Raw genomic sequence first — 15,311 nt, 5'->3', positions numbered from 1 at the left:
AGCTGGGCTGTATCTTGCTACATTAACTTCTGAGTTCTGCATACCATGTGTTGATTTTTTCTTTGTCTTTGAACTCTCCATTTATGAAATGTAAATTATTTTATTTTGAGAGCAATGCTGGAACCTGCTGGATCTGAGCAGTGGACCTGGTACTCCAGGGGTGAGGGAGCTCTGCACATGGCAAGTAACTTGAATTCTGCAGCATGAGAATCTTGGATTGTAAAAGCAAGGAAAGATTCGAGCCGTGGAGCTGAGGGTACATGTGGTAACTTCCTGCATCTCAATGTTTCAGTCGCTTACTGGGTAAGGTCATGTGTGGTTCTCTGTCTTTCACTGACAAATGTCTTCTTGTGGAGAAACGGTTGCACAATTCGTGGATTTTTTTCTATAGTTACTAAAGATGTGCAGAAACTGATCTTTTTTAAAAAGAAAAAAAAATCATTTTAAGCTTGTAGGGATCCATGTGCCTTAGTTAATTCAAAGCAAGTTAGGGAGAAAAAACTGAGATTTCCAAGATCAAGGGCTATCCCATATCTAAAATGATGAATCATTCCAAAAGAATTTTCCACCAGCTGGTCACATAACCAGCAGAGGATAAAATTGCATGAAATCTGAATGATGTGCAGTTATCAGGCTCTACATGGAAGCGTTTGTGTAACAGTAGATCCCTGGCATACAATGCCCAAGCTTCCTGACAAAAGACTGTGTATTGTAACTGTTAGGCAAGTCATAGAATCAGAAAATCAAAGTCTGTCTTTCCCTAAGGATGGGCAGGAGTTTGCCTTAGAAAGAAAACTTTTAACACCTGTACTGTAGAAACCTCCTTCACCCTCCCAGCTTTGGTTTACAGTGGCTACAGACTAGCGACTGAACCTGAAATCTGAGATCTCACTGCAAGAGACCGTGCAAAAGAACCAGGAAATTTGAGGCACATGTGCTAGATTTTTCAGTGGGAGCATCCATCATCCTCAAACAGACAACTGACAACTTCGTAACAAAAGGGAAAATGTAATTTACAGTTGTAGAGAGAAGATTTCAACAGTTACTGAACGTGAGTTACAGCCAAGTATTTCCCCTCTCCCTAGCATACACCAACATTTGCATGTCATATTAAATAAGCTATATAAGTTTATTGTAAAAAACTGCTTTTATTTTACAAATAGTAGCTGACTGGAGTACTCTTTGCATGCTGTAAATTATTTTCTCTGGTGCTCTACGTTTGAATTGGAGCAACCAATGCATATCCAAAGATAAAGGCCACTTTCTGTTACAGTGCTGGGCCTTGCAAGGAGGCATCTGAAGGATCAGCTCTACAAAGCAGGCTCACAGGGAGTGGATGCTTTGGCTGTGCCCTGTGGTGGCAACTTGAGGCTAACTCACAGCACTGCCACCAAGTCAATTAATTTGAGAACGCTAATACCAAACTTAATTCCCGTCTCTTCCAAGGTGCTGGATGGGCTGCTCTAACAAAACTTCTGGAAGATGTGTCTTTTCTCCTTGAAAAAGACTGTAAATTGTAGCTACAATATGCCACAATTTTGCAGAGGAAAAAAACAGAAGCCATAGTAGCAGTCACTGTTCATTGCAATTTAAATAGTGAATCCAAGACCTCACCGGTGGTGGTGGTTTGCAGTTGGGAGCAAAAGGCAGACAGACAAAGACATGCAGCATCAGTTAGCCTTGATAAAGAGCCTTCAAAACTTTCTGAGAGCAGTGTAACAAAAGTACAAAAATATTTAAAGTTTAAAATTTTTAAAATAAAATTAATTGCAAGAATATAAATGGGGAAAAAAAGAGTCACGTGCTAAAATCTGAATCATGGCTCTTGTGCAGCCAATGCTCTCTTGCAGTCCAGATCATAACACTGAGCACACTCTCTGTTTCTTTTGGCGCTTGGCTTTTTTCATAGCACTTAAAGCAATGGTTGTTGCTTCTTTAAACACTTTTTCTATGTTCTCACGACATTTTGCTGAGCACTCCAGATAAACTTCTGCATTTATCTGCTGGCAAGCTGCTTCACCCTGGAAAGAACAGGTAAGAAAAGATGTAAATTTAATGTATGAGAGGAGAGGAAAAGTGAGATGGGAGAGAAAAAATTATTTTGTACGTCTTCATAACAGCAGGTCAGGAAGAAAGAAGCTGCCTCTTCTGAGTGCAGCACAAGGGCTTTGGAAATAAACTGAGGCACTTGCTTTCTGTTGTTTTTCATTTCTTTTCTCTAAATTGGTCTAGAAGCTGGCCTGCTAATATTGTGGACGTGGTCTCAATGTTAACATCCTTTAAAGAAATGCTGAGATAGATGCTCAAGGGAGGATAAGCTAGACATCTTACAAGAGGAAACTTTTTCCAGGCCTGACCTTAACTATTAAGTGATGTCACCTTTAGTTGGCATGCTTCAGCAATGAATGTAGCACGTGAGCGCACGGTCTGCATAAATGTCCTGCTTTGTTTTGCGGGTACGCATATTGGAATCCTAACTGCCACTTTGGAGCATCACAAGGGCCCATCAGAAATCCTAGTACACACAAGTGAATGTGTGAATCCTCATAACCAAACACATGCAATGGAAGCAGAGTAAAATCTAAAGTATTTGCATGCAAACATGGCTGTGTGAAATCACTCCAGGCAAAACACAGTGATTTCTTACTTGTGATCCTTTTTCTTTTGTCATTGCAGTCAGCCCCCAGTTTTGAGTACTTCTGAGCTCTGGAGTGTGGATTCCAAGTCTGCAACCCACAGCTCACAAAGTTTGCATTTATTCATTATAAGCCCTGGGAATGCGGTCACTTGAGCATTCAGATTTCTATAGGGGGATTTTTTTCAGCGTATTTAAGTGAAGTTTGTCTTCTTCCAGTTGTTTGCAAGCTGCAGTGCTGGCAGATACTGTTCATCTCTGTGCCGGGCATCAGAAGCATCACATCGCATGACTCGAGATGCTCTCAGCTGTAAGAGACTGAGGTAGTGTATATATTTAAGGGGAGGAAAATCAAGTGGGAGGGCTCACACAGGCGACAAGGTTTTGTGCATCTGGTGGGCCCTGGAATTTAACTGCATGCATGCTGCTGCCCACCACAGGCGCTAGCTTCACTTCACCTTCCCTCCTTCAGGCTGGTGCTTCACCTCTTTTGTGAGCATTCATCTGGTGAGCTGCTGAGGCAGGAATGATGCCTCAGCTGGCTCCTTAGAGGTGTCAGTTGCTTGTCCTGAACCTCACACGTGGGGAGTGATGAAGGGAGTTATTAATGCAAGTGAGGGAGGATTTGCAGCTGTTCACAATGTGACAGGGCAAGCATCTAATCTTGTGCGCATGGAAGACAAGCTGAAGGTCCTAGCATGATTTAGTGGTGATGCAGTAGCAGGTTCTTTTCACGCTCTTTAGAAGAAGTGATTAATTCAGGGTCTTAGTGCACTTAACCTTGTTCCCTAGACTTGTGTTTCAAATAATTGTCTGAAAGCTGCTGTTCGTGCTCTGACAGAGGAGAAGGATGGCTTTGTAGTTTGAAAGAAAAAAAAAATAAAGTGGAAGATCAGAACAGAAAGATCATGTGACATGGGACAAACTGTTCCACCATTGACTGTTCCTTCTGTACCTAGGACAGCAATGCCCACCTCGTAACAGCAGTTGTAGGTCTCAGTGCTTAAATTGAAAACACTTGACAATACATATATATATTTTTAGATTAGAGACCTCAAGGAAAAGTTTATGTTAGAGAAGTCTCACAGATGGGTTTTGTTACTGTCCTTGGAAGTATTTACTTCTAAGTAGGGTTTGCAAAACACTTTTTCCAGAACGGTCAATATTTTTAATCCTCTAATGTGAGGGGGAAAAAAAAAAGTTAGGACATACAATACCAATCAAAGTACAAGTGATGGAACGATGTACTGTAATAAAACTTATGGAAAAAGTCCAAAAAAGTTGTTGAGGCCTACAAATTTCTAACAGTAATAACCCAGCTGTGAAGGGGAACCAGTGAGATGTAGCAAGCTTAGAAGGCCTAGCTATTGATGTCCTTTCAGACACCCTGAGATATGCAAAAACAGTCTTCAGATGTCTCTGTTTTGGCACTAAAAATGGGTGGTGATTTGGCCGCTCAAAAAGACTTACAGAAACTGCTGTTAAATCTGACAGTCGGTATTTATCTGGCCATTCTGACTACCTAATTTTGGACGATCTGTTTATCTCTTGCAAAGATGACAGCACTTTAAATGCACTTATATTTACCTGGTTGTAGGTAATGGGTTCCTGCTTAGAAGCCCTGAGCTTACGCAACTGCTCTTTGTCTTTCCGAAGGTCTGTCTTGCAGCCGATCAGCACGAGCGGGACACCTCGGCAGAAGTGATTCACTTCAGGATACCACTGATGGTAGAAAAACAAAACTTTTACATCTTCTTTTTTTCCTTCTAAAATTTAAAACGAGCCAAGGAACAGAGTTAGCACTGGATATACGCTACAATTTCAGTGTTTCGGAAGTTGTTAATCTAGTGTAAGAGGCCTGACATGCACTATTTACATTACAGAATCATTTAAAAGTCCTGACCAAAGTCACACACTCCATAAAAACATAGATGGTGTCTACCGCTATGCCAGAGTGCTTAACATCTGTTTAAACTCCAAAGTGCTTCCCTAAAGTCACACATAAGAGCAGAACTAGGACCGAGCCTTGCTTTGCTGATGCTATATGCAGGAACGCTTACTTCTGCTTAGGAGCACTACAGAAATCCTACTACAGACAAGTAGTTGCTTACATTTCTTTCCCCTCTAGTTAAATGTGCACATGATGGACATAGACCTGAATCTGCAATGCTTATGTGCAGTGGTTGTGAGACATCACTACAGATGAAGATTTCACAGCTGTGAAATCTTGTGATCTTTTCAGTATCCAGTGGACTTGAACCCAGTTCTGAGCACCTGTGTGCCATGGGGAGGTGAGTTTTAGGTCTAAGGTCTGTGACCTGCTCAGTGCGTGACGAATGATCTGTGCATCTATGCACTCTGGGTACAGGACTACTAAAAGCAGCAGCTTTTTTAGTCTTGACATCTTGTCACACATCAGGCATATGTAATTCGTTTAAAAGGTTCAAGCAATTATGAAAGGCTCTTACCTTAACCGCTACATTATCATAGCTGGTGGGGTTCATGACATCGTAACAAATTAACACTACGTTTGTGTTCTGGTAAGAAAGCGGTCGTAGCCGATCATAGTCCTCCTGCCCTGAAACACAGAGAACGTTGTGGATAAACGAAATCTCAGCCCTTAACGAGCAGTATGACGGGAATGCGTAAAGATAAATACTTGAGATCAAGGGTACTGTAATGGCACAGGCTGAAAGTTTTCCATACTTGTAAAATTCCTTCCCTTAAGCGCAGGATATTCCTCTTTACCGACCAAACTGATTCTTTAGAATATAAAACATGTCCTTGGGAAATTTTAATACAAACGTTGCTTTGTCCAACTCATAAGTATTTAGAAGCGCTTCTAATCGCCAACTGCAGCTCTCAAACGAAATCAGCAAGAGAAATGAGACAGTTATTAAAATATTTGCAATTTGGCAGTGGCTCCATTTTCCCAAATACAGTTGCACATGCAGTATGGTGATGGGAAGAAACACTGTATTTGTTAGAAATGTTAGAAATGAAAATCTTAGCAGCAAACTCGTGTTTCCTAGCCCAGTGAGCTAAGAGGAAGCAGTGATTAGCACGCTGTTCCTTTAGTACCCTTGCTCACTACAGCAGAACACAAATGATTTTACAAGACATGCACCAACACAGCAGGCTTAACTGTTCTTTGAAGCAGGGCATTGCTGCAGGTCTTAGGGATGCTGCTGAATACTGGAAAAACGAGATTTTTTGTGCTTCTGATTAGTGATACTGCAGCATGTGTCTGACAAGAGGAAGTTAATTTGCTTCACACCTGTGCTCTTCCCCTTTGCTTGCGGTCACTACTGTTGTCCATGTGACTGAGCTGTAATCACTGTGTTGGGGTCTGAAGGTGTCTTGCTTTTGAGAGACCATGTTCAAGAAAGTAGTAATTACCAGGCATAGTTGACAGCTCAAGAAAAAAAAAGCTTTTTCACTTGAGATGTTATTCAGAGACTTATTAAGAAAGAAAAAGCTACTGAAGCAGTCTGTAGAAGATCTATTTACCACCTGAAGGCTGCCCCTAGAATCAGGTATATTTCCATCAGGCACCAAAATGAGAGGTGGGAATGCCAGTCCTCTTCATGATCACCACACAGCATGAACTGTGAACTGTACGCAGCCCAGAACTGTACACTGTCCTACAGGAGAGCAGTACATCTCCAAGCTTTGCACTGATGTTTCGTATAAAGGGATGCTGAAAACTTCAGCGTGCTCCAACTTCATATCAACTGTTCCTGTCCTGGCACCCAGCTTGGTCCCAGTCACATCCTCATCCCTCTGGCCAACACGTTCATCTCTGGGATTGAGGGATTGTAGATACCAGCAGCCCACCAGCTACACGACTTTGTCACCCTCTGCGTTAATTTAAATGATGGATCGAGATACAGGTTATCACAAGGTGATTACAATGCATTTGATAAACCATTACTCAGAGTGCTTGAGGTGTTTGTAAAACAGGAGTATTAGGTTCAGACGGTTCTCTGTGTTTGTGCTCTGTGGGTGAGGTGCTGAGCAAAGAAGGATTGATCCCTCAAGGTTTAATCCAGAAATAATAGATAATCCACAAAATTATGCACATTGTATAAACATGCAGAGCAAAGACTTTACTGCTTAGCCCTTCTTACTCTCCTAAATCCACCCTCTTGTTTGCGACCAATTTGCCGTTCTGTTGTTTAGATAATCCTCTAACTGCATTAAACATATCAGGTGCCAAGTGCTTTTTCTCCGAACTTCCTCTAGTGTTACGTGCCCTGTATGATTTTCCCTGCTCACGTTCATGCCTCTGAGCCTCTGCAAGGGTATCTCATAAAATCCAGAGGTGCTTCAAGTTAGTGCTGACAATTTGTGAGACAGAACAGTCCCCTTGGAACAAATCTTATTGGCTTGCCTGGAGTCAGGATGTAACTGCTAAAACCACGTTCTCCTGGATAGGATAACAGAAGAGGTGTCTTCAAAGATGAGACACAAATGTGCTGTATTTCAAGTCAAAAACTATAGAAATGGACCACGCTGTGACCTGTACCTTTCTCTTCAAAACCAACTGTGCAGTTTTGTAAGCAAACAAAATAAATGTGTAAGAAAATATGGTGCTGTGAAACGCACACTTGGAATTTCAAACACAGAGCACAGAACAAGGTAAAATGTTCCCCCTGTGGTGGGGCAGTCAGACAGTATGTTGCTTAACTTGTATTATGGTTGGATAATTGAGGCTCTCACCTGGAAGGAGGGGAGGCCATTCTTTCAGGGCTCAGATGCAGTTCTTCAGGTGCTGTGGATGTAGCGGGACCCAGCTCCAGCTGTGTCTGAGCATTGACATCCCTCTCACCAAGACCTCACTGAAAACATTTCCTTTCATAGCCCGTTCTTAAGTGCTGCTGCTGAAATGCAAGAAAGGGCCCGGGAGACTTTTTCTCTGTCAAGTTGCTCAGGCTGTGGTCAGAGTTTATTTGGCACAGATTTAGGTCTTCTATAGCAGAGGTTTTAAGTGAAGGCAGAGAGCTGAACCTAGGCAGTTACTGACTGCATGTGCAAAGCCCCTGAGGGCAGTTCTGCAAGCACTCATTTTTTCCCCCCACGTAACAAAAAGCACACTGTGAAAGAATCGGTCAAACAGATGCCTGGGTCTGAGCACATCTGTGGTTCTCTTCTGCCTTCTTCAATTCATTGTAGCATTAGAGACAGCTTTTAAAGCCACCAACCTACAATTTGCTAATTCTTTATGAAGATCACCTTCCAGCATGCCTCTGTGATGTGCTGCGTAACCCCTGAGGTGGGGTGAGACCTCAAGCAATGGGTGAGGGAGAGCAGAGGAAGTGAAACCACAGGTCTCAGGCTCCCATGCACACTCGCATTGCTCTTCCTTTACCAAATCACCCCAAGGAGGTGCCAGCCTGCTCGGTTCTCAGCCCGACCAGGAGCTCAGCAGCCCCTCCTTACAGCACGCTGCCAGGGATCGCTCAGCCCAGGGTTCCTGGGTTTGGTCGGCTTTCTTCTCCAGTGGATGTTGTAGAGAAATGTCCAACACAGAATGTCTTCCTTCTAATCCATTAGTGGCTTTTTCTCTTGTACACTGTGATGTGGTATTCCTGGCGGCTCCCTAATGGCTGAGTGAGGGATGAAGGTGGACGTAAGGGGACGCTGAAGTACTGGGTGCTGCAGGTCCCATTCTCCAGTGTCTTGCACGAGGCCTCTGGGGACAGCCCCAGCAGGACTGACCGGTATTGTGCAGGTTTGTTTCGTAACACACGAAATACCACGTCATGAAGTGGCAGTGGAAAAATGCACCCAGCCCTGCCACCCTGTCAGGGCAGGGAAAGGCCTGAGACAACAACCCAGAGACCTCTTGGAGCAGTGGAAACGTGTCTTAGGGACAAACTCCCTTACTGACATATTGCCATTGACGGGAGATGGTAAAAATAGATTCAAAATGTACCAGCAGCAGTCTAGGAGTCTACCAGTAAGTGCTGCTCAGCTTGCAGGAGCACCAGCTACTGCCACCGATAGCCAGTGTGGAAGGAAGAACGTCGTATCCCGTCACCCCAACCAGCCAACCACTTCCTACATGTCAGCGTGTTGTCTTCTAAAACCCTACTCTCATTATTTAAAATCAGCATGTAACCACAGGGAGGGGAGCCCTCACCGATACACAGCAATGCACCAAACTCTCTGTGCACAGCCCGCGAGAATACCACAGTTAGAAGCTCGGCAGCTACACTACTTTGCTAGACAGTTTTGAAAAGTTTGAGAAGTTTGAGAAGCAGACTTCTTGGCAGGCACAACGCCAGCAGAAGAGGACACTTGAGGTGGGATGAGGGGCAACACATTTCAATTTCAAGCACTGCATCCCTTGCCAAGCTTTGAAAAACTACTCTTGAGTGTACTGGCTCTTAACGTCTCTCTGAAGGCCTCGTGCTGTCGTGCATCTGTCACTGCAGACCTGAAAAACCCCGTTGAAGCTTCAAGCATGCTTCCTGCCAGTCAGAGCGAGCACCCACAATGATGAGGCATTACTTCCTCCCCAGCCTTCCCCAGCCCAACGTTGCTTCTTTCTTTCTTCTGAGAAACTCCTGCGTTGAGCAGCATGAGAAATGGAAACCCGTGTCTGAATCGCAGCTCAGGCACCAACCCCACCGGGCTACTCCCTTAGCATGCAAGCAATCACAAAGCTCATTTCTCTCCTGATTCCTTTGTTGAGCACGGCAAGAAATGGAAATTTTTAATTGAATATGCAGCTGCAAAGCCTGTTTGCAGACAAGACAAGTGATATTACAAAGCTTTTACACATTGCATATGTATACCACCAACTTCCTGCAGCAGCAAGAGGCGTCTCTGATGAGGAAGGTAGAGCAGCGCGATACAGAAGTCTCTCCAAAAATTGCTCTTCTGGCACACTGTAGACTAGCTCATTAATTCCAGTTGTTACCAAAATTCGTGCCAAGAAAAAAAATACCTTCTGTAGCTTGAAATGTTTGATTCTTAGGCGCTTTGTGTGCGTGTCCTTTGCCTTCAGTAAGTAGGACAAGCTCCAAGTCTCAAACTGAGCGGGACTGAACAATACAAAGAATCCTTCTAACCTGAAGCAGCCCCCAGAGCTGAACCTGTCCTTCACCTTCCCATGACTCTGACGTACATGTGGCTCTATTTAGTGTTGCTCTTAGCTGGATCCTAAAAATATTGAAGTCCTTTCTGCAGTGGGCGTATGATGAAGATCCAGTTACGCTTTTTAGAACAGATTTGCCTTCTCCTCCCCTGCACTGCTGCGTGACACTTAGCTGAAGCCCTTCGCTTCAGAAATAGATTTACATCCTTTTGATCCCACTTAAATGATTTTACAATCATCTGAATGATTTGGGGGCCTTTCAGACTCCGAAGCAAAACACAGGTGTAAAGCTTACATTTTATAGGAGAGCACAAACAACAAATTCAGTAAGTCAGAAGACAATTCAATAAACGTGGCTGATACGCTGTACTGTTAATCTGCTGTACTTCCAGTAATAAGCTGTGTGTTAGGACTCCTCCTGAAGCTCTAACTGCTGCCGTAGACCTCTGCTGCCCCAGAGCAACATCACCCAGCTGAGACAACAACCTAACGAGCTGCTGCTGCCTGACAGAGGCAAGTCAATGCAGTCAAATGCTGATCCCGAAACTGCATCTCCCACTCCGCATCCAAGCGACAGAGGGCCAGGAGCTCTCTTTTGTGCTGAACTGGACATCCTCCCTTGAACTGAGAGAAAAGGACGCAGCCCTTCGTTCTGGTCTAACCCTTGAGGAACTCAGGATCAGTTTTGTTTTATTAAAAACAGGATGGGATTAAAATGTGTGCTCAAGAGAGTTCTTCCTCTAGCATAACTTCCACCTTCAGAAAGAGGATGAAAAGCTACTTGAATTACAGAGTATGACACAGCCCTGCAACATAAAACTATGTAAGCAGCTTTGAAGTATAACCAAAACTCAGGTCTTTCCCCCTTCCAAGTAGATGCCTTAATCAACAAGGCAATGTCCTCCCTTTCTTTACGTCTCATAATCTTGATGTGTCTCATGCAAAGCGAAAGAAATGTAACAGGAAGGGAGGGCTCTGTGCCAGCAGCCTCTAGCGACTCGTAGCCTGGCAGCCATGTCACTGTATTTAGGGAGGTGAGGTATGTCGGGTCTCAGGGTCTGCAGGTAAGGGATGGAAATCAGCTGCTCCTTCGTGGCAAGGAACCCTGCCAACTAGGCAGCAACAGCATCTCCACTTCCTGAAGCGTCTTATGAAAGAAAATATCCCCACTCTGTTCTTTGACAGGGCGGTGCTCTGGTCCAGGACAGCATTGATAGCCGTGAACTAGGCCCGGAAAGGTGGGCACTTTCTGCTAAGTTTATACCCGAACAAAGAAATGGCGTGATAAACCCTCAGCACCAAGTTCAGCGAGCGTTCTCCACGCTGCTGGTGGCTGTGGACCTTGTGCAGAGTTGAGCTCGCTGCACAACGCAAGGAGCTGGGCACTGATGTCAGCCTTGTGGTTGTCACTTGTGATGTGACACATCTTGGGGCTCAGTGCCACAATACAGAGCCTGCCCTTCCTCCTGTCCCTCCTGAATCCAGCCCACCTTTCTGCAAGATTGGAAGAGACTCCAAAGGCTGGAAGAGACTCCAAAGGCTGGAATCTGTACCATTGTGATTTTAAGTGAGAGGGCCCGATATCAAGAATGGTATGAGGGGTTAAAATCCTGCACTGACAGTGGACAAACGTAAAAACTCAACAAGTTCGCCATGGCAAGTTCACACTAGATTTCAGCCCTTTTCTCTTCAAGACTTGATTTAAACAGAAAAGCTTTGCCACTCAGTAGAAGCTAAATTATCCAAATCACTGGACTCAAGACACTGACACCAGAAGACAAATTGGCAAACTGAGTGCTCAGGATCTTAATATACTGCAGTAAAGATTGGTAAAAAACAGAAACAAAAAAAACAACAACCTTTTATATTAAAAACCTTTAAAATTATCTATTCAGATACCATATATGGTATGCAAGAGGGTACTTTACTATTAAAAATTACTATGAATGGCATTCAGTTCTTACTTGTGTTGGTGTTAATTTGGAACAACTCTGCAGACCTGAATGCGATTTAGTGAGCTGAAATGGAGTGTGTGTCAATTTTAGGGCTCGTTTAGGAATGCAGCTGGACAACCGAGCCTGGGAACTTTGAATGAAGTTGGACACAAATCAGTTCACAAGTTCCTGATACGAACACAAAGGAACTATCAGCATTTTCAATTAACTTTTAACACTATAGCCTTTTTTTAACACAAGCCAGCTTTTTTCTCCTTTACTATTTGATCACACATGGCAGGAGATTAAAATACTTTCTGGGTTGACTGCATTACGCATTGCGTTTGGGAGCTATGTTCTAATACCTTCAGATATGTTCGCTATTTGAAGTGATTTTCCTACTAAACTGGGTTGTTAAGATACCGAACAAGTCCACGGGTAGAGTGGCCACCAGAAAAGTGACCGCTCTGCCTCGGCTGCACCTTTACGTGTTACTCGGTTACCGTCCCAGGGCCCTGCATCAGCTGCCTCTGGTGCTTCAGCACCTAGAAAATCGAGAGCGCGGGGAATAGACGCCGTTACCTGCGGTGTCATACAGGTTCAGGACGACTTCCTTTTTGCCAATCGTAACGCTGGTGGTGTACTTCTCAAACACGGACGGCGCGTATTGCTGCAAAGGGGAAAAATAATTCTGTTTAGGGAACAGCAACGCAGGGTGCCAGGGGCCGGCGGGGCCTGGCGGTGGGCTCCCTGCTCTGCCTCTCCAAGCTCCTTGGGTCCCTTCAAGCTCCCTGGGGTCTCTCCAAGCTCCCTGGGGCCTCTCCAAGCTCCCCGGGGCTCCTTCACCCCTTCCAAACCCACCAGGACCCCGCAGCATTTCATCCCAGCCACCGGCCCCCAGCCCCTCGCCCTGCTCGGGCTCCTCGGGGAGGGCAGGAGGGAAGCGAAAGGAGTCGAGCAAAGCCCCGAGGCTCACCTCGGGGAAGGCGCCCTTGGCGTACACCATCAGCAGCGAGGTCTTCCCGCAGCCGCCGTCCCCCACGATCACCACCTTCACCTCCTTCTTGCCCGAGCCTCCTCCCCCCTTGCTGCCCGCCGCGCCGTCGCCCAGGGCCCCGTTGGCCGCTTCCATGGGGAGCGGAGCCGAGCCGGGGGCTCCAGCCCCGCCGGGCCGCCCAACGCTGCCGCCGCCGCCGCTGCTCTCCGGGCGCCCCGGGGCCGTGAGGCACCGCCCGCGCCCCGCCGGGGATTGGCCGCGCCCCGGGCGCCAGCGCCTCAGGTGGCTTCGGGCTCCGCCTGGGGCCGCGCTGCCGCCACCGAGCCCCGTCAGGAGAGGCCGCGGCTCCTCAGGGGAGCGGGAGCCCGTCGTGAGGTGGCCGCGACGCCCCGGAGCTCCCTCAGCTCCTGCAGCCCCCTCAGCACCCTCAGCCCCTTCATCCCCCTCAGCACCCGCAGCCCCCTCAGCCTCTTCAGCCCCTGGAGCCTCCTCAGCACCCGCAGCCCCCTCAGCACCCTGAGACCCCTCAGCACCCAGAGCCCCCTCAGCACTCCCGCCCGCCTCTCTCCTCACACGGACCTGGTGCCCCCATCCTCCAGGTGAGGCACCGAGGCCTTGCTGGTGGGCAACTGGGGGCCATCACGCCCCATCCCATGGAGCCTCCGCCTAAATCAGGCTGGGCTCGTGTTCTCTGTCTCCTCTCAGAGCTCCTTCGTTTCCACAGGGACCCACTGGCGCCTCAGATGTTGCATTGGTTTACCTCAAGACACCAGCAGCTGAGGGGCAATCTTCTGGTTCAGCCTCAATTTTGGACACCACACACCCGAACGACAATGGATGAGGGAAGGACAGTGGCAGAGAGGGCAAGAGGTACCCCCAAAATGCATCTTCTTGTGGGCCTGGCAGATATTGTGGCTAAATACTTGCTTTCTGCTGCATTACCTTGGAGGTATTTTCCAACCTTAATGGTTCTATAATTTACTGCTGAAGTAGGAACCAGCAGCTGTGCTCACTGTATGTTCACCTGGTGCCATTCATTCCAGGTGAGCTGCGATAAAAATCAAACAATTTCACGTTTTAATTACAGAGATATCAGGCCTGCAAACGCCTACTTGTAGCGTTACTTCCCACCGTGGAGTTACAGGTGCAAAGGCAGGGAGTCGGAACCACCAGGTGAATTTGGCCCCAGTCCACGTTTCAGGGGGTGACTGCATTTGTCAATGCACTTGAACTGCTCAGATGCAAATCTGACTCCATTCTGTGCAAAAATTGTGTTGTTTCTTTCCTGGAAAAGATACACAGCATGTGCCATCTCAAATAAACACCATCATTTCTTAAGAAATCCAAATTGGCTCTAGAATTTTTTGAAATGCTACTTGTGAGAGTACTAACAAATCCCCAAGGGTATGCTATGCCTGAATGTAGCAAGAGGTTTTTTTTTTTTTAATTCAACGAAGAAAAATCGTAATTCAGTGTTTCACATTTTCTTCTGCACAGTTGTGTCACTAGATGGCCTTCCAGACTGAATGCAAAACGCGATTGTGCTCCTCGTGTCTTGGAATAACCTCTCTCAAAGAAAGGCCCTGCTTTGTGCAGAGGGCAAACAGACAGAAAGGAAAGGATATTTCAGTGACAGAAAGGAGGAGGGACACTTAAATAACCGATAAAGTGTCACGGAATTCCAAACAATAATAAAAAGGTAGCTAAATCCACACCTATTTAAAGCTAACATTTTTACTAAGGAAAATTTGACAGAAGCATGTAGAATACACAGGATATCTTTGATACCTTATCTGCAAAATAGTAAAATCCGTCAGTTCCTGTAGGTTGCAGTGGCTGAGGGCACTCCAGTATTTCCAGTGCACAGGAATGAATGGCCCAGGAGTGATTTGATTTATCCTGAAATAATTTATTTGAACCTGTCTCAAAACAAATGGCATAGTGTGGTACGATCAACAGATAGGCTTACTCATCTTCCTCCTTTAGGGGTTTTTCAATTCACTAATTGCCATAAAAGTTGTGCGGGGATAAAAGTATTTTGTGCATCACTGTTGCATTGTTAGTTTTTTGTTTGTTTATTTTTTTTCAAGTCTCACAAAACAAAATAATTTCTACATTTCTCATTCTGTACATTTTATAGTTAAGGACAGTTTAGATTTGTACAGTTTTAGATTTGGGAACAAACAATTTAAAATGAGAAGACTATAAAATCAACTGTAAACTCTCCAAAGCCTCTTTTTAAGTAATGGATGTTCTATTTGTGGTGGGGTATCCTAGTATTGACAAAATACAGCATTTCAGTGTCTCGGTTACTTATTTTTAATTAATGGGTATGCAGTGCTTCAAGCAGAAAAAGTCCTATGCAAAAGCTAAGTGCATTTTGCTGACTGAAAAAGTAAAATCTAATATGGAATTCTGCCACTGACTTAAATGGAAGAAGATTCAACCCTCTATTAGCGAAATTCAAATCTAATCACTATTAATTGCAAGTGTCCTTCTCCTACTTTTGTTTTGGCCTGTATATTGATTTTGGCACAAGTTCTGTTTCATCAAAAGCTTGCACATCTGCAGCTTGAGAATCAGTATGCGTGCAGAGATTCACAGCGAGCACATCAAAATCAAGAATGCAATGGGGTATGG

The 15,311-nt window shown here is 45.3% G+C and overlaps 1 protein-coding gene across 1 annotated transcript; it reads right to left on the bottom strand.

Moving 5' to 3' along the window:
* Positions 1-134: 134 nt before the first annotated feature.
* Positions 135-12,885, bottom strand: RHOF (ras homolog family member F, filopodia associated). Its single transcript, XM_082774340.1, has 5 exons — positions 12,651-12,885; positions 12,257-12,344; positions 5,104-5,213; positions 4,223-4,357; positions 135-2,021 (listed from the first exon to the last, which is right to left on the bottom strand). The coding sequence occupies exons 1-5, from the start codon at positions 12,804-12,806 to the stop codon at positions 1,857-1,859; spliced, it is 654 nt and encodes a 217-aa protein (XP_082630466.1). The 5' UTR covers positions 12,807-12,885; the 3' UTR covers positions 135-1,856.
* Positions 12,886-15,311: the final 2,426 nt, after the last annotated feature.

Source organism: Aythya marila (genome assembly GCF_965140915.1).
Source record: "Aythya marila genome assembly, chromosome: 17".
Lineage (NCBI taxonomy): Eukaryota > Metazoa > Chordata > Aves > Anseriformes > Anatidae > Aythya > Aythya marila.
The sequence above is the reverse complement of the archived record's forward strand: the minus strand, read 5'-3'. Positions and strand labels throughout refer to the sequence as shown.